The sequence below is a fragment of the Saccopteryx bilineata genome, chromosome 6, assembly GCF_036850765.1.
Source record: "Saccopteryx bilineata isolate mSacBil1 chromosome 6, mSacBil1_pri_phased_curated, whole genome shotgun sequence".
In the NCBI taxonomy this organism is placed as follows: Eukaryota; Metazoa; Chordata; class Mammalia; order Chiroptera; family Emballonuridae; genus Saccopteryx; species Saccopteryx bilineata.
The window spans coordinates 175222073-175245566 of NC_089495.1; the positions used below are offsets into that span (position 1 = coordinate 175222073).

At 39.4% G+C, this 23494-nt stretch overlaps 2 protein-coding genes across 4 annotated transcripts in view; one reads left to right on the top strand and one right to left on the bottom strand.

Annotated features, from left to right (window-relative positions):
* NDUFAF5 (NADH:ubiquinone oxidoreductase complex assembly factor 5) overlaps window positions 1–23494 on the bottom strand; it is a 140102-nt gene that overhangs the window by 29437 nt on the left and 87171 nt on the right. The gene's annotated exons all lie outside the window — the stretch shown is intronic.
* The window catches only part of SEL1L2 (SEL1L2 adaptor subunit of SYVN1 ubiquitin ligase), a 73518-nt gene that overhangs the window by 19503 nt on the left and 30521 nt on the right, over window positions 1–23494 (top strand). For 2 of the 3 annotated variants that reach the window (XM_066236647.1, XM_066236649.1), the window contains exons 4-8: window positions 20065–20118; window positions 20578–20637; window positions 20728–20809; window positions 22358–22512; window positions 23131–23187. In XM_066236647.1, the coding sequence (XP_066092744.1) occupies window positions 20065–20118; window positions 20578–20637; window positions 20728–20809; window positions 22358–22512; window positions 23131–23187 (408 nt within the window). The remainder of the gene's footprint in view (window positions 1–20064; window positions 20119–20577; window positions 20638–20727; window positions 20810–22357; window positions 22513–23130; window positions 23188–23494) is intronic. The other variant, XM_066236648.1, reaches the window with a different exon arrangement.

Genomic DNA, 23494 nt, shown 5'->3' on the forward strand with positions numbered 1-23494 from the left:
GCTAGTTGTCTCAGTGGTAGACCGTTGGCTTGGCATGTGGATGTCCCGGGTTTGATTCCCAACCAGGGCACACAGGATAAGTGACCATCTGCTTCTTTTCACACACACCTCCTTCTCTCCTGCAGCCATGGTTCAACTGGTTCAAGCGAGTTGGCCTTGGGCGCCGAGGATGGCTCGTGGCCTTAGCCTCAGATGCTAAAAAATGGGCTCCATTGCTGAGCAATGGAGCAATGACCCCAGATGGGCAGAGCATTGCCCCATAGTGGGCTTGCTGGGTGGAACCGGCCAGGGCGCAAGCAGGAGTTTGTCTCTCTGCCTCCCTTCCTCTCTCTCTCTCTCTCTCTCTCTCTCTCTCTCTCTCACACACACACACACACACACACAAAAGAGAGAGATAAAAATCTGAAAATTCAGAAAGTATGAAGAAAGTAAACGTTGTCTAAAAGCTTTCTTCCTAGAGTGTTTTTATTTTTAAACCATCCAGTAAACTGCAGAAACTAGGCTTTGGACTCAGAAAAACTTAAGTTTGAATCTACTCTGCTATTTGCTTATTAGATACCTACTGAACAAGACCCTTCCCCCTTGAAATTCTGCATGAAAATTTCACCTGTTGTTCACTCTCTAGTTCTGTTTCTCTGGTAATCTGATAGGACTAAAATGTTAACTGTATTTCTGGGTAGCATTGCTTATGATTGAAATGACCTCTGATTGGCAAACTTCCTTTGGACTGGAAGACACTATATGAACTATAAATACCTGAGCATGGTAGTGATTTTTATGGGGGCTCAGGACACTGTACTATGGAGTTGTTATGTGAGGAATGATGTTTTCGTGTCAGGGTGACGCTCACACCCACCCAGTATGGATCTCACTGCTTGGGTCTGAGCCATCATCTGAGGGATCAAAGATGGTGGTTGGAAGACTGTGTAAACTGCTTCGAAGACTCCCACAGAAAGGAGGGTCAGATGCTGCCTTCTGGCAAGCTATTGCTCCTGTGCTACATCCACCTGAATAGACTGCTGGTAAGTACGGCCTATGAGAATCTTGTGAGTCTATATGCTTAGCTGAATGGGAAATTGGACCAGAAGACTGCTGAAGAGTGGGACAGCCTCTCTAATTTTTACTTGTCGAGTTAGGATAATGATATAACACTAGGAACCATCAGTCTTTGTTTCTATGAGTCTGCCTCTGTTTTTGTTTGTTTATTTCTATTTTTTAGATTCCACATATAAGTGAAATCATACAGTATTTGTCCTTCTCTGACTGACATTTTACATAGCATAATATCCTCTAGGTCCATCCATGCTATTGCAAATGGTAAGGTTTCATTCTTTTTTTATGGCCAAGTAATATTCCGCCGTATGCGCACGCGCGCGTGTGTGTGTGCGCGTGCATGTGTGTGTATATATATATTTCATCATATATATATACACATATACATACACACACACACACACATACAGCTTTACAAAATAGTCATGGGGATGTAAAGCATAGCATAGGAAATATAGTAAACAATGTTGTAATAACTATGTATGGTGCTAGGTAAGTACTGGTAATACTGGGAAACACTTTGTAAAATATATCGTTTGTCTAACCACTGTGCTGTATACATAAAACTAATACAAAGTAATATTGAATGTAAACTGTTATTTAAAAAAACACTGGGTACTGAGTCTGTGTTGTTCATTGAAGTATCTCTAGCCTATACAGTGTCCAGGGCACAAAATATAATTAATTATATACTTATACATTTTATGCAATTAATTAATTATATAATGATTAATGATGAATTAATGGAGTTATTGTGAGGATTAAAATAATATGTGAAGGCACTTAATTTTATACCTGGAACTTTGTAATTATTCATTATAAAGAAAGAATATAAGTATTACTCCCACTATCATTCTTCTATAATTTTTCCTATAATTATGTAGAATTTATTTTTTAAAATGAGATCATACTTTAATTGTTTTTTAATCTGCTACTTATCACTTAACAATATATTTCAGACATCTTCCCCTGTAAATACATACAGATCAACATCACTGTTTCAAATAGCCATTAAATTTTAATTAATTTAAGTTGTTGAATACTTTTTTACACCTGGAAGTGTTTTGTAGTTAAAAATAAAATAACTAGGCCCTGGCCGGTTGGCTCAGCGGTAGAGCGTCGGCCTGGCATGCAGGGGACCCGGGTTCAATTCCCGGCCAGGGCACATAGGAGAAGTGCCCATTTGCTTCTCCACCCCCCCTTCTTCCTCTCTCTGTCTCTCTCTTCCCCTCCCGCAGCCAAGGCTCCATTGGAGCAAAGATGGCCCGGGCGCTGAGGATGGCTCCTTGGCCTCTGCCCCAGGCGCTAGAGTGGCTCTGGTCGCAGCAGAGTGACGCCCCGGAAGGGCAGAGCATCCTCCCTGGTGGGCAGAGCATCGCCCCTGGTGGGTGTGCCAGGTGGATCCCGGTCGGGTGCATGCGGGAGTCTGTCTGACTGTCTCTCCCCGTTTCCAGCTTCAGAAAAATACAAAAAAATAAAAATAAAATAAATAAAATAAAATAAAATAACTATATTTACAAAACAGTAAACAGATTGATAAATATTATAATCAAATATGATAATTATTAAACCTTCATTCCCCATTTTTGGATAATCAAATGTTATCATCATGTCCACCATTAAAATAATACCACTGAGCCCTTCTGGTCAAGATGGTGGCAAAGGCAAATGCAGTACTCAAGTCCGTCCAGAACTATATCAAAATTACAACTAAACTATAAAAAAGCAATCATTCAGAACCACGTGAAATCTAGCTGAACAAAGTCCTACAACTAAGGATAAAAAGAAGCCACATTGAGACTGGTAGGGGGGACAGAGGCTAGAATAAGCTGGTCCCACACCCACATGTCAGATAAAAATCAGGAGGCATATCTCAGATGCACAGGTCCCCCCTTCAGAATAAGGGTTCCCAGCCCCACATCAGAGGCCCCTGCCCAGGGTTTAAGTGCTGGGAAGAGAAGTTCCCATTATTTCTGGCAGTTATAACCAGAGGAGACTGCAGCTGAGTGGCAGAGACGGCTGGAGTCCTCAGCATTCCTCTTAAAGGGCCTGTGCATGGCCTGACTTGGACTAACTCGCTGAGTTCCAGCACTGTGGCACCGTGGACATACAGGGAGAAACAGTTATCTGTCGTTGAGATGAAAGCTGGAGGAGCAGCTTTCTCCCAGATAGAAGTGCAGGCAAAGGCCGTTGTTCCTGTTCTGGGTCCTCTCCTCACGTAGCCAGCAATCAGACACCATATCTGAGTCTCCATCAACCTGGCTAACACAGTTTGCCCTGCCCTGGTGTTCCCTGAGATCCTGTCCACCCAACTGGCAGGCCCAACCCAAGCCATTTTCAGTGACTTTTCCATACAAACAGCGTATCTTGACTCATGCTTCAGACATTTCTAAAACTTTTTAAACAAGCAGTATCTGGCCTGACCAGGCAGTGGCACAGTGGATAGAGTGTCAGACTGGGATGCTGAGGACCCAGGTTCAAGACTCTGAGGTCACCAGCTTGAGCACGGGCTCATCTGGTTTGAGCAAAAAGCTCACCAGCTTGGATCCAAGGTTGCTGGCTCGAGCAAGGGGTTACTCAGTCTGCTGAAGGCCCGCGGTCAAGGCACATATGAGAGAGCAATCAATGAACAAGTAAGGTGTCGCAATGCGCAACGAGAAACTAATGATTGATGTTTCTCATCTTTCTGTTCCTGTCTGTCTGTCCCTGTCTATCCCTCTCTCTGACTCTCTCTTTGTCTCTGTAAAAAATAAAATAAAATAAAATAAACAAGCAGTATCTGGCCTCTGCATGCCATGCACCTGTTGCTAAGCGGCCCCAGGTCCAGCACTAGCAGCCTCAGTTTGCAGCTCAGCCTCTCCTGGGCACCTCCAAGCTCAGCACAAGTAGTCACCATCTGCAGACAATTTTGTATCTCATGCTGGGTGGTCCCAGGTAGGGTCCAGTTAGCAGCTGACCTTGGCCTGTACCTCTCAGGAGGTCCCAGAACTAACACACCCAGTGGACAGCTTCATACAATGTTGAAGTACCACCCAAACTCTTCCACAGGTACAGACTCAAGGGGTGAACTTGACAGGCACCAGAGTCCTGCTGAAGTGGATCCTGCTCAGTAGGGCCAGTCCCTGCATAGCTGATCTCCACAGTGGTCACAGCCAGCCCGCACAGCCAGTTGGCCTGGGGGTAAATCCTTCCCACTGAGGTGCCAACAGTAGACAAGGCTCAACTGCAATAAGAGGGTATAAATAGCCCACCCCAGAGGTGGAGGGGTGCACCTGGGGTGCCCAGAATGGGCAATTGGAGATGCTGTGCCCCTGGACCCTACAGGAAACTTACTATATACATAAGACCATGCTACCAAACCTGGGAAATATAGCAGCTCTACCTAAAACATAAAAGCAAACACAGGTAGGCAGCCAAAATGAGGAGACAAAGAAATGTGTCCCAAATGAAAAAACAGAATAAAACTCCATAAAAAGAACTAAACAGAAGGGAGACAAGCAATCTACTAGATGCAGAGTTCAAAACACTGGTTATAAGGATGCTCAATGAACTTAGAGGAAGAGTAGATGAATTTACTGACAACTTCAACAAAGAAATATGAAACATAAAAATAGAGATAGAAAACATGAAAAAGAACCAGTCAGAAATGAAGAATGTAATGGCTGAGGTGAAGACTGCATTACAGAAAATCAACAATGCAGGAGATGAAGCAGAAAATCAAAGTAGAAATTTGGAAGATAAGGAAACAAACAACCAATCAGAATAGCAAAAAGAAAAAATAATTTTTAAAAAAGAAGGAATAGTATAAGTCTGGTACAACTTCAAACGTACCAACATTCACATGATGAGGGTGCCAGAAAGAAGAGAGAGAGAGAGAGAGAGAGCAAGAAATTAAAAAACTATGTAAAAAATAATGACAGAAAACTTCCTTAACCTGGTGAAGGAAATAGACATTCAAGTCCAGGAAGCACAGAGAGTCCCAAACAAGATGAACTCAAAGAGGGCCACACCAAGACACATCATAACTTCTTTAGGAAAAAGGAGGAAAGGAGCATATGAATAGTAAAATGGCAATAAATATGTATCTATCACCAATTACTTCAAGTGCAAATGGATTAACTGCTCCAATTAAAAGTCATATGGAGGCTGAATGGATAACAAAACAAGATCCTTACATATGCTGTCCACAGGAGCCTCACTTCAGATCAAAAGATACACACAGACGGAAAGTAAAGGGATAGACAAAGATATTTCATGAAATGGAAACAAACAAATGCAAATCAGGGTTGCAATACCAGACAAAATAGATCCAAAAAACAAAATAAACAAGCAGAACAGAAACAGACTCATAGATACAGATAACATTTTTTATCTTATTTTTATTAATTTTAATGCAGTTACATTGATAAATTAGGGTACATATGTTCCGAGAAAACATCTCCAGATTATTTTGACCTTTGATTATGCTGCATACCCCTCACTCAAAGTCAAATTGTCCTCCATCACCTTCTATGTGGTTTTCTTTGTGCCCCTACCCTCCCTCCACCCCTACTCTCTCATTTCTCGCCCCCTCCCCACCCCTCCACCTTACTCCCTGTTACCATCACATTCTTGTCCATGTCTCTGAGTCTCATTTTTATGTCCCATCTATGCATGAGTTCATATAGTTCTTAGTTTTTTCTGATTTACTTATTTCACTCCATATAATGTTATCAAGGTCCATCCATGTTATTGTAAATGATCCAATGTCATCATTTCTTATGGCTGAGTAGTATTCCATAGTATATATGTACCAAAGCTTTTTTTTTTTAATTTATTTATTCATTTTAGAAAGGAGAGAGAGAGGGGGAGAGAGAGAAGGGGGAGGAGTAGGAAGCATCAACTCCCATATGTACCTTGACCAGGCAAGCCCAGGGTTTCGAACTGGTGACCTCAGCATTTCCAGGTTGACGCTTTATCCACTGCGCCACCACAGGTCAGGCTGTACCAAAGCTTTTTAATCCACTCGTCCTTGCTCAGCTTCATTAGTTATTAGAGAAATGCAAATCAAAACTACAATGAGATACCACCTCACCCCTGTTAGATTAGCTATTATCAACAAGACGGGTAATAGCAAATGTTGGAGAGGCTGCGGAGAAAAGGGAACTCTCATCCACTGTTGGTGGGACTGTAAAGTAGTACAACCATTATGGAGGAAAGTATGGTGGTTCCTCAAAAAACTGCAAATAGAACTACCTTATGACCCAGCAATCCCTCTACTGGGTATATACCCCAAAACCTCAGAAACATTGATACGGGAAGACACATGTAGCCCCATGTTCATTGCAGCACTGTTCACAGTGGCCAAGACATGGAAACAACCAAAAAGCCCTTCAATAGAAGACTGGATAAAGAAGATGTGGCACATATACACTATGGAATACTACTCAGCCATAAGAAATGATGACATCAGATCATTTACAGCAAAATGGTGGGATCTTGATAACATTATATGGAGTGAAATAAGTAAATCAGAAAAAAACAAGAACTACATGATTCCATACATTGGTGGAACATAAAAACGAGACTAAGAGACATGGACAAGAGTGTGGTGGTTACCAGGGGTGGGGAGAGGGAGGACATGGGAGGGAGGGAGGGAGAGAGTTAGGGGGAGGGGGAGGGGCACAGAGAACTAGATAGAGGGTGGCGGAGGACAATCTGACTTTGGGCGAGGGGTATGCAACATAATTTAATGACAAAATAACCTAGACATGTTTTCTTTGAATATATGTACCCTGATTTATTAATGTCATCCCATCACCATTAATAAAAATTTATTAAAAAAAAACTGAAAAAAAAATCCACTCGTCCTCTGACGGACACTTGGGCTGTTTCCAGATCTTCACTATTGTGAACAATGCTGCTATAAACATTGGGGTGCATTTCTCCTTCTGGAACCATTCTACAGTGTCCTTGGGGTATATTCCTAAAAGTAGGATGGCTAGGTCAAAAGGCAGTTCAATTTTCAATTTTTTGAGGAATCTCCATACTGTTTTCCACAGAGGCTGCACCAGTCTGCATTCCCACCAGCAGTGTAGGAGGGTTCCCTTATCTCCACATCCTCGCCAGTATTTATTCTGTGTTGTTTTGTCGATGAGCGCCATTCTGACCGGTGTGAGGTGATATCGCATTGTGGTTTTAAATTGCATTTCTCTAATGATTAGTGATGTTGAGCATTTTTTCATATGCTTATTGGCCATCTGTATATCCTCTTTGGAGAAGTGTCTATTCATTTCTTTTGCCCATTTTTTGATTGGATTGTTTATCTTTCTGGTATTAAGTTTTACAAGTTCTTTATAAATTTTGGCTATTAAACCCCTTATCAGACGTACTGTCAAATATGTTCTCCCATTGTGTAGTTTGTTTTTTTATTCTGTTCTTATTGTCTTTGGCTGTGCAAAAGCTTTTTAGTTTGATATAGTCCCATTTGTTTATCCTGTCTTTTATTTCCCTTGCCCGTGAAGATAAATCAGCAAATATATCGCTGCGAGAGATGTCGGAGAGCTTACTGCCTATGTTTTCTTCTAAGATGCTTATGGTTTCATGGCTTACATTTAAGTCTTTTATCCATTTTGAGTTTATTTTTGTGAATGGTGTAAGTTGGTGGTCTAGTTTCATTTTTTTGCAGGTCACTGTCCAATTTTCCCAACACCATTTGTTGAAAAGGCTGTCTTTACTCCATTGTATGCCCTTACCTCCTTTGTCAAATACCAGTTGTCCATAGAGCTGTGGGTTTATTTCTGGGTTCTCCGTTCTGTTCCATTGATCTAGGTGCCTGTTCTTATGCCAGTACCAGGCTGTTTTGAGTACAATGGCCTTGTAGTATAACTTGATATCAGGAAGTGTGATACCTCCCCCTTTATTCTTCTTTTTTAAGATTGCTGAGGCTATTTGTGTTCTCTTTTGGTTCCATATAAATTTTTGCAATATGTGATCTATATCTTTAAAGTATGTCATTGGTATTTTAATTGGTATTGCATTGAATTTATAAGTTACTTTGGGTAATATAGACATTTTAATGATGTTTATTCTTTCTAACTATGAGCGTGGTATATGCTTTCACTTGTTTGTATCTTCCTTGATTTCTTTTATCAATGCTTTGTAATTTTCTGAGTACAAGTCATTAGTCTCCTTGGTTAAATGTTCTTCTAGGTACTTTATTTTTTTGGCTGTAATAGTGAAGGGGATTGTTTCCTTAATTTCTCTTTCTGACTGTTCATTGTTGGTGTATAAAAATGCCTCTGATTTCTGAGTATTAATTTTATATCCTGCCACCTTGCTGAATTCATTTATCAGGTCCAGTAGTTTTTTGACTGAGACTTTAGGATTTTCTATATACAATATTATATCATCTGCAAATAATGATAGCTATACTTTTTCTTTTCCAACTTGAATGCCTTTTATTTCTTCTTTTTGACAGACAACATTTTGATGGTTGCCAGATGGAAGGGGGAATGGAGAGATGGGGATATGGGTGGAAAACATGAAGGAATTAAGAAGTACAAATCGGAAGTTACAGAATAGTCACAGGGTACTCACTTTGACAGCATGTACACTAATAACTGGAATAGTCACAGGATGTAAATTACAGCATAAGAATATAATCAATAATAATGTAATAACTACATGCGGTATCAGATGTGTACTAGATTGCGGGGGATGATCACTTAGTAAATTATGTCTAATCAGTAGGATTATACATTTGAAACTAATATAATATTGTGCATCAACTGTAACTGAAAAATTAAAAACCTATTTAAAGTAAAAAAAAATGATACCTTCTAATTCCTTTCCAAACTAGTGAACATGCACTACTTTTCAGTGGGTGTATTAATCAATTAAGTCAACAATTATTTCTTGCTCACTTTTTATCTGTAAAACAATCTAGTTGATGGGGAGAAAAAGGTGAATAGTTCAAAATAATTATTGGTCAATCTGAAATATAAGCCAAGAATTGCAGCACAGTTTAAGTGGACTAAAGTTAAGAAAGTACAAAGTACTTCAGGCACACACAGTAAAGGGTCTGACTGATTCTACCTAAGGCAGGTAGGAAAGGCTTCAAGGAAGAAGTCACACTTGCACCCAGTCCAGAATGTTGGGTATAGACAACATGAAACATTTATTTGTCTGTATTTAAATAAAATAGTTGGTTCAATGTCAACATACTTCTCCCAGAAAAAAAATTTCAAATGAACATAAATGGTACATAAAACACATGGATTTCAAAGCTGAACTCCAAACTTCACTCCACATACTCCAGTTATTGTGGTTCTGTTGCATGGGCACAGACCATTCTCTGATCCCAGTTAACTGACCATCAATCACTTGCCATTGGTGTTAAGGAGAATCATATAGGAGAATGTAATTGGCTGAGTGCTAATTTAGTGTCAGAAATAAACAACTCTAAATGTGTGACCGTTGGCAATGTGTCATCAATGCCATCCTTGTAGAGAAGAGAAGGCATTTGGGGGACAGTGTTCTCAGAAATGTACACTGATGCTGGAGTGGCATGGTGTAAGCAGCTGAAAATTTGACAGTGTTCTGAATCCAGCTTCTACATCGTAATGCTGTTTATTTTTTTGATCATTCTTTCCGTATTCCTGGAAAAAGTTACTTCTCTGAACCTCAGCTTTCCCACACCTGAAAAGGGGATTGATTATAAGGTCCATACTGTTTCATAAGGTTGCTGCAAGAACTAAATAATATCTGCAAAATCTCTTAGCAAAGTTTAAAGAACATTAATAAATGATGTCGTATAACAATGTCAGACCTAAAAGCTTCGTCTTTGGAATCAGTCTTGGCTTTACCTCTTAGCTCTAACACTGGTCCTTGTGACCTGTTCTCTCTGAGAGTCAATTTCCTCAACCATAAAATGGGGATAATATTTATCCAGTATATTTGTATGTTTGTTTCAGCGGGACAAGAAGACAAAATGTGGATTGAGGACAAACTTATCACCTGAAAGGCTAACCTTGACCTGATATGCAAAACGCAACCACACAGTTTATTGAAATGCTACAATACTGGTGGGCAAAAGGTTTCTGTTCGAAGCTCCTATGCCCTCCCTGACATTTTAGACACCCTTATTCCTCATTTTATACTCCCTCTATTTTTCCCTAAATTCCTCATGATCTAGTGACCAAACTGTTAACATCTGAATGAACAAGGAGCCTACAGGACCCTGGTCCAGTGCTACTGCCAGATTCTGTTCTGAAATTTTGACTATCATCCCCGTCATCACTATCGGAAAATCTGTTTCAAATAGAGAGTTCTGTTGGAGTTGATTCATCTCCTTGTACAAAGCACTACTAGTCAAAGAGATTCTGTGCTACAGACAAAGCTTAGTGTGATGGCTGGTGGCTGGGACTGGGCTAGTCACTTGCCATGTTGACCACAGCTCTGTTTTAGGGCTGGCCAAGGGACCGTCTTTCTTCTCAAGCTGTTTGTGCCAGCCTGGTACAGGATACTGCCTGCACTCATAGGTAGTATTGCTGAGAACGATGAGGACGACATCACAACAGAAATGTGGCTAAAGAAGCTGGAAATGGGCCCTGGCCGGTTGGCTCAGTGGTAGAGCGTCGGCCTGGCGTATAGAAGTCCCGGGTTTGATTCCTGGCCAGGGCACACAGGACAGGAGCCCATCTGCTTCTCCACCCCTCCCCCTCTCCTTCCTCTCTGTCTCTCTCTTCCCCTCCCGCAGCGAGGCTCCACTGGAGCAAAGATGGCCCCGGCGCTGGGGATGGCTCCTTGGCCTCTGCCCCAGGCGCTGGAGTGGCTCTGGTCTTGACAGAGTGACGCCCTGGAGGGGCAGAGCATTGCCCCCTGGTGGGCGTGCCGGGTGGATCCCGGTTGGGCGCATGCGGGAGTCTGTCTGTCTATCCCTGTTTCCAGCTTCAGAAAAATACAAAAAAAAAAAAAAAAGAAGCTGGAAATGTACACTGAAAATGATAATAAAAGAGAATGAGAGAAACAGACATAAAGAGAATGAACAGAATGAAAACCTCTACCTCTGGGGGAAAAGGGGAACAACAATCAGAAACACTGAAATGGTGGAGATGAATGAAGCCCGGAATGCCAGAGGTCTAGGAGAGACCTGAATTAACAAAGAAAAAGAAGAGATGAATTCATATTATACTCTAAATCTATGTACTCTGATTGACCAATGTCACCCTGTTAAATTTAATTGTCTAAATTAATTAATTAGTTAATTAATTAATTTTAAAAGGAATTCATCTTATAAAGCGGCATTGAGGGGGTTGGGATCAGGGTATGTATAAGGGGAAGCCGGACAGAGGAAAAGGCATAATTATTTCTTTTCATGCACCTTGAATGCTTCATCTCACAAAATTCTAAATCAACTGAAAGAAATCCCAATAAGAGCAACAAAAGCATTTAAGGTTATGATCAGAGTCCATTTAATTAATTTTTGAAGTAGCTGTATCTTTCATATCATTAGAACTATTAATTAATGGAGCAGTCTTCATGACAATAGTGGGAACTGAGGAAATAACAAACAAATGAGTCATACGTTAGAGCAGTGGTCCCCAACCTTTTTTGGGCCACAGACCGGTTTAATGTCAGGAAATATTTTCATGGACCAGCCTTTAGGGCGGGATGGGTAAATGTATCACATGACCAAGACAAGCATCAAGAGTGAGTCTTAGACAGATGTAACAGAGGGAATCTGGTCATTTTTTAAAAATAAAACATCATTCAGACTTAAATATAAATAAAACAGAAATAATGTAAGTTATTTATTCTTTCTCTGCGGACCGGTACAAAATGGCCCACAGACTGGTACCGGTCCGCGGCCTGGGGTTTGGGGACCACTGTGTTAGAGGACTTCCTAAGATGTACTATTCTAGCTGGAGGCAGATAAAGTATTTAGTTTTCATTTCTCTGATTCTCCTTCAGGAAACAAAAATTCAGAATTAGATAGACTTCTGGATGAACAATTTCAATAGGAAATTTGTTAATTTGCAAAACAAGAACATAAGGTTAAACTTCATGTGCTTTAAGAATTAAGAAATGGATCATCCACAAAAGGAACCCTCATTCACTGTTGGTGGGACTGTAAAGTAGTACAACCATTATGGAGGAAAGTATGGTGGTTCCTCAAAAAACTGCAAATAGAACTACCTTATGACCCAGCAATCCCTCTACTGGGTATATACCCCAAAACCTCAGAAACATTGATACGTGAAGACACATGTAGCCCCATGTTCATTGCAGCACTGTTCACAGTGGCCAAGACATGGAAACAACCAAAAAGCCCTTCAATAGAAGACTGGATAAAGAAGATGTGGCACATATACACTATGGAATACTACTCAGCCATAAGAAATGATGACATCAGATCATTTACAGCAAAATGGTGGGATCTTGATAACATTATAAGGAGTGAAATAAGCAAATCAGAAAAAAACAAGAACTACATGATTCCATACATTGGTGGAACATAAAAATGAGACTAAGAGACATGGACAAGAGTGTGGTGGTTACCAAGGGTGGGGGGGGGAGGGAAGACATGGGAGGGAGGGAGGGAGAGAGTTAGGGGAAGGGGGAGGGGCACAGAGAACTAGATAGAGGGTGGCGGAGGACAATCTGACTTTGGGCGAGGGGTTTGCAACATAATTTGATGACAAAATAACCTAGACATGTTTTCTTTGAATATATGTACCCTGATTTATTAATGTCATCCCATTACCATTAATAAAAATTTATTTAAAAAAAAAAGAAAAAAAAAGAAAGAAAAAAAAAAATAAAAAAGAAATGGATCATCCACATTGTACCACCTTAAAACTTAAATTAATCACTGTAATCTTTAAATGGTGGTATTATTTGTATCTATTTTCTTTTTACAAATACTCTTATGGTGATTTTTTTCTTAAATATTCTATTCTAGGTTATGTATTATTTTGATATCAAAAAAAGTTATTTAACGTAGATGTATGTACTTTCTCAGTTTACACGGTTCAAAATAGTTTTACTAGGAATTACAAGAAAATCCATTTAATTAGGTAAAATTAACTGTAATTGATATGTAAATGAGAAGGATTTTATCATGCTTTATGATTCTAGAATAATTCTATCACAATGGCAGATTCCACATATTCTTCATTTATTTTATATTTTAATTATAGAAGTATTTCATGGAAAAATTATAGTTATTAGCACTGAAAAAGTTAGTATTAATATAATAATCACTTTGATAATTAGGATTACCTGAGTAGAGCACTTCATCTTGATGTTACTGTTCTTTTTGTAGTGAGGAGACAGACAGGATCTGAGCTGTGCACGAGGGTTGATTCACACTTGTTTGGTATGCAGTTTGAGCTAAAAGTAATGATCTAAAATGCTCTCAAGCCTTAGACAGCAATTAATGGAAACTTGTTTACCCTTCTTTCTCGTTTAACAATAAAGTCTTATATAACAAGTAAAAGGGGGGATATTTAGTTTTTAAGTTATTATGAAACATGAATGATTTGTTTTGAAATATAATTAAATATTCTCTATGCTTAACTCTTTCCATTCAAATCCCAGCTACCATAACAGTTCCTTAAAAAGCAATGATTGCACTCAGGATCAAGTCTTATAAACAAATCTAATTTGCAGAGCTTGGCCTGTAAAAACCACTGTAAATGTCATCAATATCATCACGACTATATTGCTTCTCTTCCAACTCACAGCATTATTATTCTGGATTAAGATATAATCAATCTATAATCCACCTCATTTTATCTCAGCCCTTATTTTAGAAAAAGATCAAATACCAAAACCTGATTATTGTAAAGTTATTAGGTGACAATAGCTAAGTATAAAGGAATAGGACAGCACTAACTGAAGTCAGCATATTTACTACATGAGAGCCCAGAATATCTTTTATCTTATCCTAGTGCCCACCATGCTTTAAGAAGTATAAATAAATAAATAAACAAATAAATATTGAACCCTTCAGAAAGTTAATTCAAGATCACTTATTGTTATTTTTATCCTAAAGAGAGAGGGAGTAGGTCTCTAGGCTGGTTCTTTGTATCTAGTAAAATGATAAGTTAAGCCTGACCAGGCAGTGGCGCAGTGGATAGAGCGCTGGACTGGGATGCAGAGGACCCAGGTTCGAGACCCTGAGGTCGCCAGTTTGAGCGCGGGCTCATCTGGTTTGAGCAAGAGCCCACCAGCTTGAACCCAAAGTCGCTGGCTCCAGCAAGGAGTTACTCAGTCTGCTGAAGGCCCACAGTCAAGGCATGTATGAGAAAGCAATCAATGAACAACTAAGGTGTTGCAACGTGCAATGAAAAACTAATGATTGATGCTTCTCATCTTTCTCCGTTCCTGTCTGTCTGTCCCATCTATCCCTCTCTCTGACTCACTCTCTGTCTCTGTAAAAAATAAATAAATAAATAAATAAATAAATAAATAAATAAATAAATAAATACATTTTAAAAAATGATAATTTAAGTCCTTACTTTCTGGAGTGAGTTTTACACAGAGGGATGGTCTTCTCCCTGTCACAGGATGGAACTCACAATTCACTTTATAATTTCATGACATCACAAAATTCCTCAGAAGGATAAGGCCAAAAGTTATGATAGGCTCTGCACAAAGTGATACACTGTTGGTGAAAGTGTGTTTTAAAATACAAACTCAATCAAATAAATGCCACTGTATCTTAATTGTCTTATATAAAAGTCAGTATATTTGTTCAATATTGAAGTTTATACATAAGGGAACCCAGATTCTAAATTGAGCAGAATCAAAAATTGCTAAGCAAGAAAAATAAAAATCTAATATTGGCTAGAGAAATCTTTAAAGGAAGCCAACTTAATCATTTTAAATATAAAGTTACAAGGGTTAGATGAGTATCAGGATTCCAGATGCCTTCCATTACTAATAATGGTCATTACTAACAATGGCTTTATGGTCAACTTTCCTAAAAAGGGAACCTTGGAGAATTGGCTGAATCAGGGTTTTTTTTTCAGTTTATGAATTAAGTGAATTACACTGATTATGCTTATAAACTACATATTAGAACTATAATGCTTTGGGCAACTGAACTCTGTAGTCAGTTTCCTTGTTTATAAAATAGCAAAGTTCTTTGTCCTTGAAAGTGTAATAAAAATTTATAAACATTCATTTTATGTTTTGGGGTGTTTTTTTTTTGTATTCTTTTTTTTTTCTGAAGCTGGAAACGGGGAGAGACAGTCAGACAGACTCCCGCATGTGCCCTACCGGGATCCACCCGGCACGCCCTCCAGAGGCAACGCTTTGCCCATCAGGGGGCGATGCTCTGCCCCTCAGGGGTGTCACTCTGCCACGACCAGAGCCACTCTAGCGCCTGGGGCAGAGGCCAAGGAGCCATCCCAGTGCCCAGGCCATCCCTGCTCCAATGGAGCCTTGGCTGCGGGAGGGGAAGAGAGAGACAGAGAGGAAGGAGGAGGGGGGGGAGTGAAGAAGCAAATGGGCGCCTCTCCTATGTGCCCTGGCCAGGAATCGAACCCAGGTCCCCCGCACGCCAGGCCGACGCTCTACCGCTGAGCCAACCGGCCAGGGCCCATTTTATGTTTTGATTGAATTATCAGATCTTGTATCTTGGTTTTAGGAAGACAATTAATAAAGGCTTGCATGCTGTTCTCGTTGAACTAGATGAAAAATAGAAATATGGGCTTTGATGATAGTAGACAAAGAATGTAGACTAATGGATTGGTGCCACTGTAAAAGCAAATCTCCAGCAATCCACAAAAGGATTCTGCCTACAATCCTGTGCTCTTCAAATATTTCATCAACTATCGAGTTGAATGACTAACACCAGATTGTTTTTAACATAAAACATGGAAAGAAAGGCATATTACCAATGAAATACGTAAGAGTGTGGAATGAACTTCTAAAAGTAGTGCCAGGAATGATTAAGCTTCAAATGAGTGAACCTTAAAAATATTAGAAACACCAAAACAGATTTTACAGTTATATTCTGTTGAAATATAGTGTTGTGACTCTATTAAGAAGAGAAGTAAGGAGAAAATTTTGAGAATGTGATATAGATGACCTAAATCAATATCTATAATATAGCAAATCTACAGATAATGTATGAAATGTAGAAATCAACAGCAAGTAACTGCAGCTTATCAGAAGTCATAACAGTGGTAATTATCAGAAGAAAAAAGCTAAAATAATTTAAAATTATTATCTATGAGGAGCATAAAAAGTGACCTGGAATAAAGAGGCAGGGTAGTGCCATTTATAATATAAGCCCTCAGAAGTATTAGAATATTAATTTTTAATACATATGCATCTATTAGTTTGATAAAGTTGTATAAAATGTTAAATTTATATACAAACTCTCCCACAAAAGAAATTGTTTAAAATAAGAGAAGAATACTTGTATTCAGAACTAAAGGTTGGAATGTAAATACTTTCCTTTAGAAGCACCAAAACAGAGTACCGCAAACATTGATTCGCAATGAGTTCAAATCTCTTGGCCGAAATTCAGTTCCATCCTTGGATACTGGGAAAATTTATAAGTGATGTCAGTGCCAACTTGTCAGTGACTAAAGAAAGGAGCCACAAAGCCTGCTGGCTGGCTGCCAAATTATGCAAATCACACATTGTGCTGGTGATTAATGGGTAAGATTTCCCATCATGTTTTTATAGTGTTTGTTTATGAAAATCCCATAAAATGCATCTGTACTATTGGTCAGGCACCATGAGTTCATTAAGAAAAATTTGTATTAAGCAAGCTATTTTACAGGGTTGCTAAACTAAGAAATGGGAAAATTATAGTAGAAATGATAACTCCATATTTTATCCATTATAAGACATTGACTATGTTATATACTTTTTATTTTTTTAAAGCATTTTAATTTTTTTAATTTATTTATTTTGTGACAAGACAGAGAGAGGGTCAGACAGGAAGGGAGAGAGATGAGAAGCATCAATTCTTCGTTGCGGCACCTTAGTTGTTCGTTGATTGCTTTCTCATATGTGCCTTGACTGGAGGTGGGAGGTGGGGGGGGCTACAGCAGACTGAGTGAGCCAGTGACCTTGGGCTTAAGCTGGCGAGCCTTGCTCAAACCAGATGAGCCTGCGCTCAAGCTGGTGAGCTTGGGGTCTCGAACCTGGGTCCTCTGCATCCCAGTCCGACGCTCTATCCACTGCGCCACTGCCCTGTCAGGTGTTATATACTTTTTAAATGTAAGTTATATAACTATATAAATGCTGTCAAAGTATCAACCAATGTTTTCTTATTATAATTTTTGGTTTATTTCTATTGAAAGTGCTGTTTTAGGCATTTTAGATATGGTTGTTGTTTTTTTTATCATGTCAGTCATTGCTTCCACAAAAAGGTAAATATAAGTTAAATAAATTAAAATGTTCAAAAATTCTTCTCATACACCAATAGAATCAGTTCTAAACTTAGAAACCTTAGTTGGTAACTGTCTTTGTCCAAGATAGTATCAATTTCTATACCATTAAGAATACCAGTAATGCAACATTTCTTTTTTTCCCCCCTTATTTTCCAAGTGAGAGGAGGAGAGTAGAGAGACAGACTCCTGCATACACCTCGACCATGATTCACCTGCCAACCCCATCTGGGGCCAATGCTCTGCCTATCTGGGACCATTCTTGCAACCAAGCTATTTTTAGTGCCTTAAGAGGAGGCTCCATGGAGCTATTCTCAGCACCCAGGGCAGATGCACTTGAATCAATCAAGCCATGGCTGAAGGAGGAGAAGAGAGAGAGAAAGATAGAGGGAGGCGGAAGGGTGGAGAAGCAGATGGTTGCTTCTCCTATGTGCCCTGACCAGGAATCAAACCCGAGAAATCAACATGCTGGGCCAATGCTCTACTACTGAGGCCAGGACCACAACATTTCTTAAGGGAGTGTTCCTAGACTACCCTCCAGGATTTCTTCCAAACTACTGACTCATTCTGCAACTTAATGCTGAGTCTTTCCAATTTGACCAAACACCCCCCCGCCCTGGAACTGAATCACATGTTCCTGGAAGTTCAGTTCAAAGTCAGTAAGAAGTTTCTGACAATGATGTTCAACACAGTCATAATCTATGGTGATAAATTGGTCACAACAGCTCCTCATTGTTCATTAGTTTCCATCTGTTCCTAGGCATTTGGCAATTTTTCCTGCCTTGAGTTGCAAGGCTTGGCTTGCAGCCATTCATTTTGCATATAAATTAGTAACAAAAAGTAACACAGTTACATCAACTTTGGAATATCTTCCCTTTTTTTAGGAACTTGTAACTACTTTGTTTTGACAAGGCCATGACAGAAATATGGCATCCATAACGTAGACCAGATTCAGCGAAATTGCAAGATGGAATATAACCTAAAATATACTACAGGAAGAAGGCAGAATGGGGAATCTTTGTAGAGAACAATGAAGGTCCCAGACAGCTGCCCTCAAGTGTCTAAAAGGCAGAGTGCTGCACATTTTGTTTTATCCACTCAAACACTGATGATGGACACTTAGATTGCTTACAACTTTAGCTACTGTGAATAATGCTACTATGAACGTGGGTGCACAACTGTCTCTTTTTTATATTAATTATTGATTTTACAGAGAAAGGGAGAGGGGGACAAGTAGAATCAACTCATAGTTGCTTCACTTTAGCAGTTCATTGATTGCTTGTCATATGTGCCTTGACTGGCCAAGCCCAGGTTTCAAACCAGTGACCTCAGCATTCCAGGTCAATGCTCTATCCACTGTGCCACCACAGGTCAGGCTGCACAAATATCTCTTTGAGATTCTGTTTTCAATTCTTTTGGATATGTACCCAAAAGTGGAATTACAGGGATCATATTGTACTTCTGTTTAACTTTTTGAGGAATCATCAGGTTGTTTTCCACAGTGACAACACTGTTTTACATTCCCACCAACAGTGCACAAGGATTCCAATTTTTTCATTTCCTTGTTAACACTTCCTATTCTCTAGTTTTGTTTGTTTGTTTGTTTGTAGCCATCCTAATGGGTATGAAGTGATATCTGGTTAGATTTTTGATATGTATCTCTCTAATGATTAGTGATATTAAGTATCTTTTCATGTGCTATTGGTCATTTATATATGAAAAGACACTTTGTTATGATATAAAAAATAAGTTAACAGTATGGCCTGACCAGGCTGTGCCATAGTGGATAGAGCATTGGCCTAGGACACTGAGGACCCGAGTTTGAAACCCTGAGGTCACTGGCTTGAGTGTGGGCTCACCAGATTGAGCACAGAGTTCCAGCTTGAATGTGGGATCATAGATATGATCTCATGGTCACTGGCTTGAGCCCAAAGGGTGCTGCTGACTTGAGCCCAAGGTCACTGTCTTGAGCAAGGGGTCAGTGGCTCAGCTGGAGTCCCCCAGTCAAGGTACATATTAGAAATGAATCAATGAACAACTAAGGTGTCACTGCTATGAGTTGATGTTTCTCATCTCTCTCCCTTCCTGTTTGTCTGTCCCTTTCTATCTCCCTCTCTCTATTGCTTAAAAAAGAGGACTAATGCCCTGGCCAGTTGGCTCAATGGTAGAGTGTCGGCCTGGCGTGCAGGAGTCCTGGGTTCAATTCGCTCCAGGGCACACAGGAGAAGTGCCCATCTGCTTCTCCACCACTCCCCCTCTCCTTCCTCTCTGTCTCTTTCTTCCCCTCCCGCAGCCAAGGCTCCATTGGAGCAGAGTTGGCCCAGGCACTGAGGATGGCTCCATGGCCTCTGCCTCAGGTGCTATAATGGCCCTGGTTGCAACAGAGCAACGCCCCAGATGGGCAGAGCATCACCCCCTGGTGGGCATGCCAGGTGGATCCCGGTCGGACACATGCAGGAGTCTGTCTGTCCAACACCCCCCATTTCTCACTTTGGAAAAAAAAAAGAGGACTAATTATCATAACATAGATATTTAAAATATCCCTTGCCAATGTAGACAAGAAAAGTTGAGAAATAATATAAATATATTTACTGACTTTTTCTTTGGGTTTTAGGCATTAGGATTTTTATCTTCTTATGGAATAGGAATGGAATATAATCAAGCCAAGGTAAGATCATTCTATCCTTTTCTGAAACAAAACTGATATTTTTTAAAGGGCATTGAATAGAAAATCTACTCTTTAGGTAAAGGGGCTCATTTTAGTGCAGAGATTTAAAAAGCATCAGCTCAATAGTCAGAGACATTTAGAGTTAAAATATTATAACTTTCTTAATGTCCCATATTTCAATTTCTTCATTAAAGATAGATAACATCTACTTCATAGGGATTTTATGATGATGATTAAATAAAATCTCATGGACAATACCCTTTTCACAGACTGCATAGTTCACTATGATCCCTCCAAAATGTCAGCTGCCTTTAGAGAGAAAGAGAATGAAATTTGGAATTTATTTTGGAGTACTGCAAGATTCATTTCTGTGCTAGGAATAAAAAAAAAGCAATGATTATTTTGAGTTTCAAATTTAGATTATATATATACTTGTTGTTGTTGTTATTTTTACTTTAGGCACTGATATATTATACCTTTGGAAGTATTGGAGGAAGTATGATGTCCCAGATGATACTGGTTTGTAAATTAAATATTCTTGTACCTAAATAGTTATGTTACAAATACAGCATTGTCAGAATATTAAGAATATATATACCTGTGTTTTAGGGGTACAGATATTTGTCAGGAATCAATGTTCTACAGAACTGTGAAGTTGCCCTATATCATTACAAGAAAGTGGCAGATTACAGTGAGTAATCCACTTTATTTATTTTAAGATAAGTAGACTGGTGAAGTAATTAAAAAAATAAATCAGCCTGACCAGGTGGTAGTGCAGTGGATAGAGCATCTAATTGGGATGTGGAGGACCCAGGTTCAAAATCCCGAGGTCACCAGCTTTAGTGCGGGCTCATCTGGCTTGAGTGCAGGCTCACCAGCTTGAGCACGGGGTCACTGGCTAGAGCCCAAAGGTCACTGGCTTGAAGCCCAAGATCGCTGACTTGAGCCCAAGGTTGCTGGCTTGAACAAGAGGTCACTTGCTCTGCTGTAGCCCCCTGGTCAGGGCACATATGCAAAAGCAATCAATGAACAACTAAGGTGCTGGACAATGAATTAATGCTTCTCATCTCTCTCACTTCCTGTCTCTCTGTCCCTATCTGTTCCTCTCTCTGACTCTGTCTCTGTAAAAAAATTAAAAGTAAATAAAAAATCAGTGCTAATTGACATATTTATGCAAGTCTTAAAAGACTGTGCTTTCTTTTAATATGTTATAAAACAATTCCTTTAATGCAATGTAGAGTTTTCTGATTTCTTAGTAGTTACTTTTTAAAAAGTTTTAAGTGATTGTGTTCATCCTTTATTTTTGTTACTTCATGTCTCCAGACAGTTCTATTTTACTTGTTCTTGTGATATTCTTTTCTTCTGTTGAGAATTTGAATGTAACATCAATAAATTTAGAATATGGGATGACTTGTTTAAAATTCCTGGAGAAATGGATCTCCATTACTGTACTTGAGAACAATTCAAGTAATCATTATTCTATTACCCCATCCTTTGTCCACAAAAATAGAACATGAAATTAATATATTTTCCTAGAATAATTACATCTTAGAATAACATTTCATCTTGCAACATCACTGAACCAGACTACATAATAGAATTTTAAATAAAAGTCTGCCAAGAAGTGAATACGGTAAAGTCCATTTAGTTAATTTCTATAATCAGACCAACATCTAAACACACATTTTGGGCATAATTAGGATCTGAAAAAAGAAAGGAAAATAACTACCTTTGAATTTAAGATGTCATATATAACAAAATCATTTGATATGGTTAATGAAACTAGAATTACTTTATGTATAGTTCTAACTGCATGCTTTGTTAGGTTTATTCAAGCATAGTTATCTTTATATTTTCAGATTTTCTACTGAAGTAATTAAGGAGCAGTTACTGCTCTTATATGGTAGTTTCAGTCTCTGAAAAAGTCAGTGGTGGAAGGAGTCAGAGCCTGCTCCTGAAATCTGTGAAAGCTGTCTTTTTGTCCTGAACCTACTTGGTCAAGATCTTCAGTAAAGTCTGATATATGTTGATAAAACATTTGTATGGGTTGCAAAGCTTTCTTGAACTTTTCTCAAAACTGAATAAATTCGTCAAATGTATATCTATAACCTAAGGATATTTTCTTTTTTTAATAGACAATTTAAAGAAAATAGTACTAACAATTGCTTTCTGTAAGTTGACTGCTGTCTCTTGAAACCCTGTGAATTCAGGCTATTCTCTGGCTTGTTTCTATTCACAGTTGCTGAAAAATTGGAAAAAAGTGATGGTATTCCAGTGGAAAAAGTGAGACTAACTGAGAGACCTGAAAATCTGAGTTCTAACAGTGAGATTCTGGATTGGGACATATACCAATACTATAAATTTTTGGCAGAAAGAGGAGATGTTCAGATACAAGTAATGTATACAGACAAGCTTGAATTTTAAGAACATGCAAATTACAAGGGGCCTGGTTTGCTTTGAGACCTAGAGGGGTTGACAAAGCCTCATCCTAGAAGAGAAAAAGGAGAGACACCCTTCCCTCTTTGTCCTACTCCTTTTTGTCCTCTGCCATGTGCAGTTCCTGTGACTCAAAGAAGAGCCAGTTGCCATAGTAATGGCAATCTTCTTTTCACATTTACTCCTAAAAAATTCATTTAAAAAAAAATAGCTAGATTTCACTATAGAAAAAAGCACCATCCAGCGTTGGTTTTAATATGAATGAACTCTTTTTTATCCGGATGGGGTGGTGCTGGTGTGACCTTTCCAAGCGAGGGTGAGGCTCCTGGGTTTAGGTGCCCGGGTGTGGCAGTCCACCAGCAGGCCTATCATTAAAGAGGCCACAAGCTCCGCATCTTCCCGTTCCCCTTAAATAAAAGATGTAGCCTGGAGTGTTTTCCTGCTGCTTTTTTGAGACATGCCAACTGCATCAAAGTGGATCAACCTAATATAGTAAAATCACCAAGTAAAATTTTCCTTCTCTTTATTTAAATTAATGCAACTACTAAAATACTTTTCAAAAATCATCTCTCCTAGGTATCTCTTGGACAATTACATCTAATTGGGAGAAAAGGTCTAGATCAGGATTACTACGTAAGTCACGCTCAAGATTGCCCTGCGTGGGGTGGGGCACACGTCAGTGAGGGCGGATGGTGGGCCAGTGACAAGGGAAGGGGCAGTGGAAAAATAGGCGGCCAAGCCCACTGCTGATTCCTCAGCCAGGTCAGCTTTCCCGCTTCAGAGGAAGCACAGCGTTCGCTGGAGGGGCCCTTGTCCTACGGGCCCCCACATACAAGGGTAGAGGCTTCTGAAGGAGCAGTCAGGGCAGGCTGGCCTCCATGCTCTGCACCTCACCTCTTGCCACCCAAACACACTTTTGGGCTGAACTGTGAGGAGGACA